Source organism: Monomorium pharaonis, chromosome 1 (assembly GCF_013373865.1).
Source record: "Monomorium pharaonis isolate MP-MQ-018 chromosome 1, ASM1337386v2, whole genome shotgun sequence".
In the NCBI taxonomy this organism is placed as follows: Eukaryota; Metazoa; Arthropoda; class Insecta; order Hymenoptera; family Formicidae; genus Monomorium; species Monomorium pharaonis.
In genome coordinates this window covers 21872881-21887869 of record NC_050467.1, presented here as the reverse complement: position 1 = coordinate 21887869, position 14989 = coordinate 21872881, and the positions used below count along the sequence as shown (strand labels likewise).

The 14989-nt window shown below is 35.9% G+C and overlaps 1 protein-coding gene across 1 annotated transcript in view; it reads left to right on the top strand.

The window, feature by feature from the left end:
- Positions 1-14989, top strand: part of LOC105828142 (tyrosine-protein kinase transmembrane receptor Ror) — a 238599-nt gene that overhangs the window by 177649 nt on the left and 45961 nt on the right. The window contains exon 2 of the mRNA XM_036293587.1: positions 12196-12292. Within this exon, the coding sequence (XP_036149480.1) occupies positions 12196-12292 (97 nt within the window). The remainder of the gene's footprint in view (positions 1-12195; positions 12293-14989) is intronic.

Sequence of the window (14989 nt, the reverse complement as noted above, 5' to 3'; positions counted from 1 at the left end):
TCTCTTTTCAATGCTAACAAGCTATTATTCCTTGAAAGTTTCGTCAATAAAGCGGTGCTGGTTAATTGAACCTTTCTCACCTTTCCTGAAAAAGCGCCTGGAAGGGCGCGGTCTCGAACACGTCGCCGTGGCTAAGAATTAAGTTTTCTAAAGAATCCGCGCGACCCTCGCGATTATTATGTGCGGCCGGGAATACGATCGGTCCTTTACAGGGGGAATCGCACTCCCCAAGGTGTAAAATTTTTAAGTCGCGCCGTCCCGGGGCACGGCAGTCTCGTCTTTGAATGGCGCGTTTTCGGGCACGATGCGCCGCTCCGCGCCGCGATGAGCCGGGCCAAGTCGAGCCGTCCGTACGGAGGAACGGTCGTATTTTGACACTGCTGACAGCGGGTCCTTATTCTCATGGTAATCTTGCGCCAACGACGCCTTTTCAGGAGCCCGTTTCCCTCCGTACTGCCTTGTCCTTGAAGCGACACGAAAGATATCCTGAGGATCTTCTCCCGGCTTCTAGCACGACGCCTCATCGCAAATCGTTACCCAATGAGTACCTCACGCTTGCTGCCGAAGGATCACGTCTCTTTCATCTGAACAAGGTTCCACAGATCTCGCGAATTTATTAAAATTTGTCGCGACCAACGACATATGACCATCGCTCCTTTTATTATAATAAAAAAAAATCATGTCATCTTTAATATGCATTTATCTATTCTATAAAAAGATATTTTATATTTAGTTCCTGTTTTATGTGTAGTTTTTATATATTTAACAGCTAACATTGTGTGTAATCTTCATATTGGGGAAGAGAACGAATTTATAAAGCAATATATGCTGCATAAATTATATAAGCAAAAAATAATTTTAGGCGGTCGATAACCGTATCTAACGCGCGAAATATCTGGTTAGGACGAAAGTGCACTATGAAACCGTCCAGTGCCATGTGCGAATTTGCCGGATCAGCGATTCTCCAGTGTAATCGCGCGCACGAGTTTACCCAGTCGATAGGTAGTTTTTCCTACCACGAGCAAAACGGGATAAAAAGGAATATATTCTTTTCTTGAAGAAAATCACTTAAAATTTTATAAAAATCAAGAATAAGTAGAATTACAAATAGATACTACTGTTAATTAATTATGAATTAAGAAAAGACAATTTTTCCGGCATTATTATTTATGAAAAATGATTATTATAAGATTGTCGCTCTCGTAAATCTAAATGTAATCTGCAAAATGGTGTAATTTTTTAATTATATTTTATCCCATCTTTATTAAAAAGTATACTCATATAAAAAATCTCTAAAAATCACCATATAATTATGCTTAGATAGTTTTAAAATATAAATTGCAAGTATATATATATATTGAAGTTGAATCCTTACACAAAATTACATACAAGTTAATTCACAGAAATAATGACGCTATTGGTGCAGCTCCTTCTTTCCGTTACAATACGTTACGAGTACCGATGAAAGGTCAGGCAAGACTGATAGCTCTCCATTAGCCATTTCTCATCGTACAAAACTCTCAAAACACGTTGCATCTCCAAAATATATTGCATCCAAATATATTCGTTTTTCTCATGACTCGCCATAAAGACGGTCAAAGCATTAAATGATATAAACGAATCGTCGAACATCACAATGGACGTCCGTAACTTCGTCGATATTTCACGGTCATACAATTGACCCTCCGAATACCACCGAGACCGTTTTATTTTGATAGCTGACACAACCGCGTCGCCGCAAAGGTCGACAAGAGAAAAGGGAAAGAGGGTGCCATTTTCGATTATTACGGGACATCACAATAGCGAAGGGGAGGTTGTTGGCACGGTCTAGCAGACCTTTCGCGGCGATATTTACGGCACTCGCATAGTGAATGCGCTAGAAAGCGGAAGTTACCCTGCGGGCAATGGCGTAGGTATATGCTATTCATATGGCATTCGCGAAGATAATTATAACTTGTTGTAACGCTTGTAAGATCTGATATCCGTAAAAATTAAAGAATCTCTCGTGATAAACGTGCATTCGTGTGCATTCAGTGATTCTCTTGTAAAAATATGTGAATCCATATAATCAATCTCGCACATCCGACACTTTCGTGCAGTTCAAACGTACGATTTGGGAAAAATCAATTACCACTTATGTAATATCGCTGACATTCATTAAATATGGTAAATAAAAAAATTAAAATTATCTCCACTCCGATTAAGAGCTCAAGCTTCGTGATGCCTTGTTTTAGCTAACATTTTATTTTTAAAGAAGAGTAAGATGAAGAACCTCCTAGTATGCCGAGACTTCAATTCGATAACGTGGCGTTTTTCTTTGGCAATCATGGCGAAATTAAATTTTCTAAAGACGGGGCGCACACTCGCCGGCTACGTAAGATTCGCGCGCGCGTTCAGCGTGAAATTATTTGAGCAGCGTCAACGCGAGATGAAATTTTAATGCGAATCCTTGCGGCCCGACGCGAGTTATGCACCACGGTGGTGGTCTTTAAAAAAAAACCGGTGCGCCAAGCGTTTTAAAAGCCGCCCGCGGCCGACGGCGGCCACGTCGCGACGCTGATTTATCGTCCTCTTCCGATTTCTTTTGTGCTGCACGTGAACAACGAGCGACACGTACCGGTTTTACAAGTACTCGCGCTTTTCTACGATCGTGGATTACACGATCGCGTCTCGTTACGCGACATAACGATATGGGACTACAAGTTCAAGTTCCGTGCAACATATCGAATTGTATCCCGTTCGATCAAATAGCGTCTGTGGTAATGAAAAACGATATCGAATACGTTTTTAAGAGACTTTTTAACTTTTTTTAAAATTTATAAACACATTTTTTTGCATAATAGTTTTTATCTTTACTTTTTGTCTGAAAAAAAAAAACGATAAATCTTACTTCTCCTGTAATGTGTACTTTTTTTAGCGTACAATTAAGCTTCACTCGAGATGAAAATATCAAATTTTTATATAGAGAACAAAATTGACTAGATGTTAATAAATTGCAAATTTTATTATGCAAACAATGAAGAGAATTACAAATATACGAGACTAATATAACTCGTTTGGGTTTCTATAACTTTGAAATATATAAATTATCTTTCTACTCGGTCAAACAGCTCAGATAACTAAAGTGGATCTGGCTCGAGTGACTGTGCGCATGGAACAGAATGGTCGGAGTTGGTCAAGAATCGCTTTAGGGAACTGTCCACGACAGAGCCCGCGGCAAAACGGGGGTTTGAAGGCTTCTACATGAGGATCCATCGGGCACAAAGAGAGAGAGAGGGAGAATGAGCGCGGCTTAAAGTGGTTGTGGCGGACAACCCGGTAAACTTTGAGTCAATTCACTGTTGCGGCTTCCTTCAGCGCGTTAAACCGGGTTGTCCCTCCCTGGTGAAGGACGTTTCTCTTGAGTATCTAATCGCTAGATACAACGATGAAAGTTGCTAACAGCGACAGTGGGAGGGGAAAGGGAGACCGTCCGAGCGACCATTGGACACCGAAAACTGCGATCCGTGGATTGACAAACGCGATTTTGTACTCAGTACTTTTCGTTGAAATCGGATCCGCGACGAAAGTTTAATTCGGCCTTCGATTCAGTTAACCCTTTAAATGCACAAGTTTCTCTTTCGGCAGACCCCTCAAAACGTAAAGTGGATTTTAAAATGTATAAGAGCACACGGCGAAAAGGAAAAAAAGATAAATGTCTCGAGATAATATTTAAATGTAATTCATATCGTAGTACTTCAAAAGAATAAATCGATATTCCGATCTTCGTTTTTTACTAGAGAATGTTAAAGGATAATGGTATTCGTGACACGTGTACATAGTTACATGTAATACAGTCGATGAAAACTTCTAAAGAAAGTACTGCGGCATGAATATCGAAACCGTATCAAATGCAATATATTAACGTGGTTAAACGGTTAACGGGGGTGTACATGTAATTTACGGTGATCACGTTCCGCGCATAACGCGGATCGCGCCCGAGGCGCATATTTAACGCGCTAATGGCCGCAGTCGAAAGCCCGCGCAGTCCGCGCCGGTGTTTTAAATAATCTCAATCGGTCACACGTTTCGTCACGGTACAGCCGAGCTAGAAATATGTTTTTACGTGCGACGAAACACAAAATCGCCGACACGATCGCCGATGCATTCGCTCAGCCGGAAAACACGCGAATATTGCGCATGAATTGCCTTCGTGCACCACCTCTCTTTTACGGATTTCATAATAAACTGTTAAAAGCAAGTTTAATAAAAATTAAGCAGAAAGATTTTTGCTTTGAATATCGAATATTTCGAAAATTAAATTTATATTAAAATAAAACTGCCTTTTTTTTAATGTTCGTAAGCGAGTTCAAGCTTTTCAGGGGAATGAAAATACCAATAAGAATGAAATTGTTTTTTTATAATTTTATAGTATTATTAGTTATTAATATTACATAAACATTTTAAAAGACCTTGCTTTTTAATAGCAATAGAACAATCATGTTAAAACGATTTCCACGCAAATCAACAGAAAAAGATGCTGATATCCAGTCTATCTCGTATAAAAAATTCTGGAAGCGCACGAGATTTCCACGAGGTCGTCGATTTTTTGAGCCATTTAAATGCAAAGCCCGTGCTACGAATATACCTTAAATTAAAAGGATATCGTACTTTTTTCCGCGGAGCGCTGAATGGAAATCGTCCCTTTTTCATCTCTTTCAAAATGTCGGCCTTTCTTGTCGCAGTTTTTTGTATATGATTTTCCATGTTCTCTTTTAAATTTTTATCGTAGCGTGCAAATTGCTTATACAAATATTAACTTAAAAAATAATATAAAATATGCTGATATAAAAAAGATGCGACGCAACAACTGAATAAATGTCAATGAAATCCAAATTCGATCGATGTTCGCCAGGCTGAATTTTTTTTAACAGCTGCTAATAGAAAATACATACACAAAATCTAGCGCCGACAGATTGCGGAAGGGACTTTTGAAACGCGCTCACAGTTATGCGCCGCTCCCGTAATTTTGCCTGTCAGGCTGTGCAAAAAGTCGGCGCGCGCGTTCAATGAATCCCAAATGCCGACTAATTATCGTTGTGTTGGAATTAACCACGTCATGTCAAGGCGCCTGCGGCCACGCGTAGGCACGGTTTTGTTTAAAGCTGTACCCCGAATGCATAATGACGGCTCGGTGATGTGCCGTTGGTGGGATGCCAATGTTGCGAATGCGGCGCCGCGTGTCAGTCTGCTCCTGACACACGCGGCCCGACCCGCTTTGTTTCGCGCCAGCCAGCCGTCTAGGAGAAATTGAAATTTCGTTTAGACATCGCGCCCGAGAGAGCAATGTCCCGATGACGCGCGTATGGAGGTTGATTAACCTCATCACTCAACGCACATTTTATAGTAGGAATTACGACGCCCTACGTCGACGGCATTCTTCCATTGTCTTTCACATGTGGATTCACATGTGCGAGAACGATTTTCAAAATCACCTGTGAATATTCAATGTTTCTTTTTATCCTTCTGACCAGAGAAATTTTATTTTTTGCTTATTCCAATTATTATTATAATATTTAATGTCAATCAGATGTTATCATGTGATCTTAATCTTCTAACTGAAACATGTGAGTCTACGACGCCCACTTGTAATTGTAAAACCTGTCTGGCTCCTTTTGTCCTAAAAGGTGAAGGTGATAAAACATGGTAAACTTGAAACCCCCCCGGTTATTATGAAAGGCCAAGTGTTAAATGCCGAGCGTGTAAAATCTCACTCGGATGTGTCAAATTAATCTATGATTTTTCTTTAACAATTTTACTAATAAAAAATGTTGTGTTTAGTCAAAACAACTTATTACCAGACAAATCGCCACTTCCGTATTTAGTTTTTGCAAAAAATGGAATACAATTGTGCGGAGAATTCGAAAGGTGGTTAACCCCACACAACACTAAATTTTTTACTAATTTTTTAATAAAAACTTACACGAGAACGTACATAGATACGGACGACATTATTTATTGCTCATTGATTTTACATTATGGAAAAAACGAAACAATATTTAAAGAGAAAGATATAATTAAAATTAGAATTTAAAATTAACATTTTAATAATTTTTCTGAGTGCCAATAAAATTCCATATAAATATAAAAGCTAAAAAATAAATTTCTCGAAAATTCCAGATTTTCCCGAGTTTTCCGATAGTAAGCCCTGTTCGGTAATGAGAGATTAAAATAAAATAATGAAAAAATTGATAAAGTATCATCAAATGTCGATTTTAAAACTAAAAAATTCGTTGAAATCACAAAAATCTTTGTCATCATGTATATATACTTTACGATTGGATTGAAATTGTATTCTTAGGTTTCCGCGGCTCTCTTTTTCCGGAAAGAGCATGGGGAAACATACGGGGACGGTGACTACAATAGCGTTCGATTTTATTGGTCCTCTCCCACGAGTGGTGCATGCACGTTCCACACACGTGCTCGCACATGTGAACTCACGCACACCGAGTTCCCTCTTTTTCTCATACGTGCTGCGGGCGTTCGTTTTCGCGAGGGACGCATACCACGTAACCAGACACTCCAAATGGTTTCCGTACGGCGCACATAGATTGCGATTGCATCGTCGTCGTACCGACGACAGTCAGCAGATCGGGCGGCGATCGAAGTAACGCTCTTCCACGTTGTGTATCAGAATTTCACGATTGTTACCATGAAATGCGTAAAATGTCTACTAGGCACTCGCATTTTCGTCGATCGCATTGGTGCATTTCACACGAGAAGCGTAGATAACTTACTACTTTTTCAAAGATAACATTTTAACGTGACAGATACAAATGGAAGTTTGGAAATAAATTTTATAAGAAGAAATAAAAAAAGGAATTGGTATCGTGAAAATAAGCGAATTTTTTCCTCGATATAAAATTTTGCAATGACAATATAAAATTTGATACGCATCAGTTAAATGACAGAAAAATATGGATGCAATTTTCAGTCTGATGCTATTTTATACGGTGCAGCTTGTCTCTTTTCATGAATCGCGCGACTGCATTCGCGTTATAATTAAAAAAAGCACATCTCTGGTATTCGCGCGGCTCGATCAGTATGCACCAACACGAAATATTCGTATATATGTGACACTGAAATTAGAAGAAAGAATCGTTAAAGAATGCGAAATACGGCGGGACTCAACGATTCGTGAAATTTAACTTGAATCTGACAATTTAAATAGATTACGAAAATCCGTTGCAGTTTTTTGATGTAACGCTGTTGTTTAACGTAATAAGTATTTCGATCATGAATATGGAAATTGTTTAGAGTTATTTCGGTGGTATCGATAAATTATAATGGACGAAAAAGTCAATAAAAAACATTTGCGCTATTTTGTGAAAAACAAAGCTCGTTTATATTTTGTTTTTTTTTCCTCCGTGATGGCTGGGTATTTCCGATTATGTCAATTTCACTCTAGAGTTGCGATATCGATGAAACGACAATAAAAATAAATGTCAGAAAGAAACTCGTGTGGGGAACGGAAAATACATCCAGATTTTTTTAATCATAAAAATGCACCATTTTTTGTGATTACGGCGAGCACGTTAAAGTAACAAATTTCGCGGCAATTTTCATGTGTATGATAAATCTCATTAAATTTGCGATACCATCAATCCGGTAATTCAAAATGAAATCTACGTTGACAACATTTGCCAACTGGCGTACGCATGATGTAAACATAGAACGCACGTGCGGATACGCGAAATATAGGGATGCGACAGTTGTGTACTTCTGACAATATGCCGGACTGCATTGACTAATGTAGCACGTCAATAATGTTTATCAGAAGTCCAAAATTATAACGCGAATAGAATTTTCCAATGAAGAATTTTATTTATAAAGGAATTACATATATAAATTCCTAATATAACATTCATGATATTTGATAAAGCATAATAATTAAAGTACGTTCATTAAATAAGCTTTGCCACGTGTGAATGTTTTTAAAATATGTAAAGATGTAACGATAATTATTTATAAAGCTGCATGAATTAATTTTATAAAGTTTAATCGAATTTTTTAAAAATAATTTTTGATAAGATAATTTATTTTTATATATAAAATGTAACGATAATGCTATATAATTACGTGAATAATGATAAGATAATAATTTTCATAATTATCTCTACAATTATTAAAAGTGTCTTTATTAATTATTTATTAAAAAATATGTAAAAAAACGTTAAAATTTTGCGTCTTTACATAAAATATGCATATTGTGTCATATAACAATTTATTTATAATGAAAAAGTGAAAGAAAAGAGTATATGGGAAAAAGTATACATACGATCTATGGCAATAAACGTTTAGAATTCGATTATCTTTCCTCTTGGGCAATCTGTTTGATTACTTCTGACATCTGCGCGACTGTCCGACAGCCAGTTATCGTTCGCCATTTTTACGGCGCCTACGATACCTGGGATTGTTACGCGCAGTGGGTGCATGACGCAAAGATTTGAGATTACTACCTTTACGAGTCCTAGGAGAATCGTTCTGCCAGCAGCAGCTGGTAGCGGGATTAGTCACTTTCCTCAGTGTCCTAGTGCTACTTTCATATTAGGTGAACCGCCATAGTGTGGTAGAGAACGGAAGCGCGCGAAAGAGTGCAAGAGAAGGCTTTTCTGCAGCCGCAATCTCGCGGCGACAATTACGCGACGGTAACGAAACGGCTGCTCAACGCGCTGTAATACCACTGCAACGCTGATAGACGAGATTAAACCACGACTTGCTTAATCAGAGAATTCTCGTTGAGGTGGTCAAAATTCTAACACATCTCTATATTTTAATATTTTAATAAAATTCTAAAATCTCTCCATTTGTTAATTATATACAGAAAAATAAGTTATTTTATTAAATTATTCTTAAAGAATTCTATTATGTTCTACAAAAATAAATCAACTTTATTAAATAATAAATGAAGAAAGATATTGCCTGCATTTGTTTTTATTTGTCTTTACAAAAGCTTCCATGTAAATGGAAATGTGATATAGTTTTAATAGCCTAATATTCTTAATATTTTAATATTTTTAACATTTCTAGTATTGCCAGTAATACTTTTAGTAAAATGTGAATTCTGAAAACTGCATTTGATATTAAAAATGAATGAAATAGAAACGCATAAATTCTTCCTTGTTGTTTACCGCAAGCTTGATTTATAGAGCGTTTTGTCACTGATTGCGCGATCGGAATATCTACGTCGATATATTGTGCATCTTCTACATATTTCATATTATTAAAAACGTTATACGGCTTTGTCAATCAATATTACAATCTCTATATAGAAGTAGAGATGGGAGGTCCGCGCTCGCATCGGTATTTGTCATGTGCTACGCGCGCTTTTATTTTACATCGGCCAGAGATTTTTCCGTATTTATTTTGAGTGGATTTTTTATTGTGCTCGCTGAAAAACTCGCGGCGCGGACGAAATTCGAAGTTAAATGTCACTTTACAATCCGAGCGGGACACATTGCAGGTACACGACGAATAAAATTCGTATTTTTCCCATATCAATATTTGCAAAACTTCTCTGTATCCGATCAAAATCCCGGCGTCGCAGCCTATCGACGATAAAGCACGTACAGGAGAGGGGGAGGGGCAATAGGTAAAAAAATTTTATCATCGTTCCAGCATGATGGACTGTAATCAAATCAATAGCTCGGTGCAACAAGGTTGTAACTAAAAAACAAATTAATTTTTAAGTGTCCATCAATAGGGTGTGTATATTTCTTATTAATAAAATGGAGTTTTTATGTAGGACAAATCAAAAAATAATTTTAGAATAGATGTATATTTTGTATTTTAGGTCAATTTAGATTTATTGAAAAATTTGTACATTAGTTTTAGCTTTTTCATGAAAATTTATTTTCCTTTAATTAAATGTCATGCAAAATAATTGAGAATTTTATATTATTTTATTTTTTTTTTTTTTTTTTTTTTGAAAAAATTTTTGAGATTAAATTTTCTGTTGAGAAGTGTATAGATATATTTTATAGGCTACATTAAAAAATTTAATATTTTGAGTAACCACATTTTTGCAAATTATTAATGTTTAATATGTGTAGTTGATAAATTGGGTTGGTCAATGAATCGAAAAGCGATGCTCGAGGTGGATAGGAGCTTAAATTTGTTCTTGGCACTTATTCAGCTGACGTTGCGGGAGATATTGCAGAAGTAGATAATTTACTCGATTATTTAATAGCTTTGGCTACGGCTACGAGCCAAAGTTTTACACGTACTGCATACTATGAGATGGCACGATGTGCGCTTGGACGTTGCCAACTTTTATGAATGGAATTATGATATAACGTCGACAAAATCGCGCTCTTTCGAAATCGCGTTACGGTACGCCGCTCAAATAAGAAGAGCAAGTTGTATTTATGCGTGTGTTTATAATAATTTGATTAATAATTAAAAATTAATTATTATAAAAATATTATAATTATTAACATTAGCAATAAATATTAATTGCTATATAAAATCTTATTAAAAAATTTCTTAAATATTATTCTATATTATATATTGTAAAATTATATCAATTTATTATAAATGTAAATTTACGATAAAATTCCTCTCTCTTTTCCGCTGAAATGATATATATTTATTAAGATTATTATAAAATTTAATTTTCTACATTTACAATATTTTATTCATAAAGAAAAAGGGAAAATATTTTTAACATTTGTTTCATATTCTGGAAATATTTTCATATATTTTAATTATAGACTTTTACAATGTTGAGATAATTTTTAGAAGATATGACATAGATATAATAGTTTCAATGTTATTTGCGTCAGCTCTTTAATTATAGTATGCTACGCCACATGTACCATCCCAGAATGGGATTCCATATTAAACCTCTTTCGTCGGCGGATTACTCATTACCGCGCTAACAACCTCGGGAACATGCCGACCTTAATCACGATTCACAAATTAATCTCGCGGCACCGCCGACCGACGGTATCGTTTGTTGACGGCACCGTCTAGCCAAATATATTACTTACTAGGATCCGGAAGACGTGCGAGTAAGTTATGATTGTGTGCATGGAGATTATCCCTCCGACTTTGGCAAATATATCTGTTGTACCGGTTGTAATTTAATCGGCGGAATGTCGAGAATTCGACACGTAACCATTCTGAATTTCCTATGCACATAAACATCGGAAAAATCGTTATTAGGCTGACGGGGTAACGATGATAAAGAGTAAGAATGTTGCTAATATTTTTTGGAAAATCGAATGGTTAGCCAAGAATAACTTTGAAGCGTATGTACAATAAAATACTGCCTATTATTTTCGATTTAAGTTATTTGTGAGTTTTCAATTATTATAGGGTGAAAATAACGTGTCTTTCAATATGTCATTAATAAATAAATAGCAATTATAATTTATTTTTGACAAATTTCTTTACGTTTCAGCATCCAATTATGCTAATTCGCTTACATTACTTAAGTAATATTAAAAGGACAGGAATATATTAAAAATTTATATAATTAAAAAATATTATTAAGCACGAAGATTCGCTTTGATCGAAAAAAAATGTAATTAAATAACGATAAGATAGAATATAGTTCTTTTATCTTTCCAATATTTCATAAAATATCGAACCAAATTTGATTATCGTAGCTGGTAATTAAGTGCTACTGAGGTAAAATTGACCGGAAATACGAGAATTAATTTAATCTTTTAACTGAGCTTGATTCACTTTCGATTTAACATCAATATTGAATCGATAACGGTTTGTTTCACGACGAACTTCACAAGAAACTGTATAATCTTACCACAAGAACACTAATTGCCGTTCTATTAATACAAGAACGCCAGACTTTATTTAATTTATGCCGTAGTCTGAAATTGAAACTGGCAAGTGAAAGATTGTAGAGAATCTTAAAAAAAGAGAGATTTATTTTTCTCTATCAATTAAAACTGCTACATTTGATGACAAAATTCCAAAACGTGATTTAAGAAAATAAATTCGAATTTGACTTGGTATTATTTCTTCTTTGTTTTATTGATTGAAAATCAAGTCTTTAAAATAATAATGTCCTCTTATTTAAAATAGTAATCTATCAAATATTAAGAAATGTTTCGATGAGATATCAAATATTGCATCTTTTTTTGTTAAACCGTGATAAATAGATAGAGAATTAACATATGTATTTTCTTGCAGGTGGAAATGGTGATGTCGAGGATTCGGCGGATACCGACGTGCAAGACTACAGCACGGACGAGGACTACAACGATGTTTTTGACTCGACCACGAACGGGTGAGCCTCGTATAGCCTGCAGCCCCTATCGCCTTATCGTCTTATCGCAGGATTAAATACGAAACACATATCCGTCTAACTAGCGCCGCGCTTAATTAGCAATTAAAATTGCTATTGATCGTGTCTATCCGCTATGACCGAAGACTTCCTCCCTACGTCCGGGTGAAATTGCCGAGACAAGCAAGAAACTGACTTAGAGAACCCTTTTTAATTGCGTTACGCCTTTACACATACACTCTCTCGCTCACATACGTTCTTCTATTTTTTTTTGTGGGAATTTCTCGTTACTAAAACGGGACATGATAAGAATACTTCATTGACCGCCAAACCGCATCAAAGTATCCTTTATAATCGGCTTATGAAGCTCAAAGGAAACGCAAAGAGTTTGATATCTGCATCAATATTATATACGCATATATAATTTATTAAATTTTATGGTAATTATTATATTGTTAGTTATATTTATTTTATTTATTATTATTTAATAAAATGAAATTTATATGAATATTTTCATATCCATATAAGATAAAATAAGGAAATATTCATTAATCAATAAAAGTCTAGAACGCAACAATATTTTATTCAATAAAGAAAAAATATTCGTCAGAAGAATATTGAGAAGCATATGTAGTGATATTCAGAATTTAGAATTTACATTTAAAAAGTGCAATTTTTTTGGTATCTTTAATATCCCCGATCGAAGTCGACCTATCAAAAGTAGCAGGTATGACAATCGTAAAAAAAGGAGAATTATAGGAGGGAGACGAAAGACATTTCAGAGATTCGTTTCTGCCGTGTGACGGCAAACTGAGACAAGGACAAGGGGGAGAGGAACCCCGCGGGGCTTAATAAGGAAGCGACTTGATTGGTTCGATTCGAAAGCTAATAATGCCACTTCCCCGTGTAGGCAAACCCCGTTTGGAACTGCAAAGGCTGCCGCACGATTAAATTTGAATTCTCTCTGTCTCCCCCCCCCCCCCCCCTATCTACGAGTAAGCTAATTTGCGAAGGACGCGTCGATAGAGCCAATCGAAATTCCGAAGTTCAAATTTCATATCCGCGTTTTCCCCGGGCACAGCAGGACCGATGAAGCAGGTTTCCGACAGGCTTCCCCACGCGTGCGGTATGAGTTTACAGCGGGATGAAAATATATTCAAAAATTCTCATCTCGAGGATGTCCCTTCGCGCCCGAGATCTCGAGGAGAAAAGTCGCGCAATTTCCGCGCCGCGCGTTATGATTCGCACCGTGCGACTTTCATTCCGCGAGGAGTCGATATCGACGTCCCGTCGCAATAAATCAGTTTTTGTCGTTTTACGCTAGAAAATTTAATATCGAAATCAACGTCGAGCAGAAAGAAAAAATTACAAATTCATCGCAGGATGGCTACTTCAACATGGTCTTTCGGTGGTTCCGGGCGATACTAAGAATTCTAATATATTCTTTTTAATTTTCTGTCAACATTTCTCCTTTCAGGAGAGCTTTTTGCTCGATCAAATATAATATTTTACAATTCATACCGTTTAAAACTTCTCTGCAAGTTTTTCTCAAGAATTTGATGTCCTGTCGCAATAAATCAGTTTTGTCGATCAGAAAATTCAATATTAAAATTGTTGTCCCGGAAGAGGAAAGAAACTGTGTCCATCTTTTTTAACTAAAAGCATCAAAAAGTATTTTGAACAATCAATTATTATTAGCAATTGGAAGTAATTTCTTTTCTTAACGAAATTGATGTATGTAACAGCATTCTACATTATAGTAATAAGATTAAACTAATATTCTTAGATAAAGTCAGCAGTATTCCCTGCGTATAAGAATGACATGCAAATCGATATACGGAGCACGGATTTATACGTGATATATATTCCAACACGATAATACACTCGTCGTTATTGAAATTACACTCCATAAAACGCGCGTGCGACACCTTGCTTGCAAGACAGCGTATATATCTTTGGCCATTTCGTAAAATTTATATCTTCCTTTCGCGGAGTTTCAAGGAAAATATATTTCGCGGATCTATATACTGTTATATATAATCTCTTAATGCTGCAGAATTTTTACTTATTTCGCGCCAATGTCCGTGAATTATTGCTAATAAAATATTTTTCATAAAACAAGGGAGAAGTTAAACGGTAAAAATAATTTGAAAACCGCGCAACATTCGTGAGACGTAATAATGCACAAAAAATTAAATATTAACCTATTAATATAGAATTTATAGAAGTGAATTATGATTATATAAATATATTACAACACATGAAATGTGTCATCGTAAATATATTAAAACTATATTTCACTGTTCCGTATTGCGAAATTTAAATTAAATATTAATTTGTATTAAAATTAGTAGTATAATTTAAATTGAAATTAATGGTATAATTTAACATTTAGTGTTATACAATGACTAGGTATAAAGTTTGCTAGGCTAGAGATATAAAGTTGTAATAATCGTCACGACTGTTAATTTTACTCGCATCAATCCATGACTATGTTTAAGTTTACTGTTACACAACTTTGGCTTTGCACTGTGTCCCAAAATATCACATTTACGCGCTTGCACGCGAGACATTAGTTTACATCATTACATCGCGACATAATGACACGGTAATGGGTTTGCCGCGATTGAAATTACGCGTCCTAGTCGATCGGCGGTGACACATTATGGTCGTGATACCGATAGGATGCGGGGCCGTACA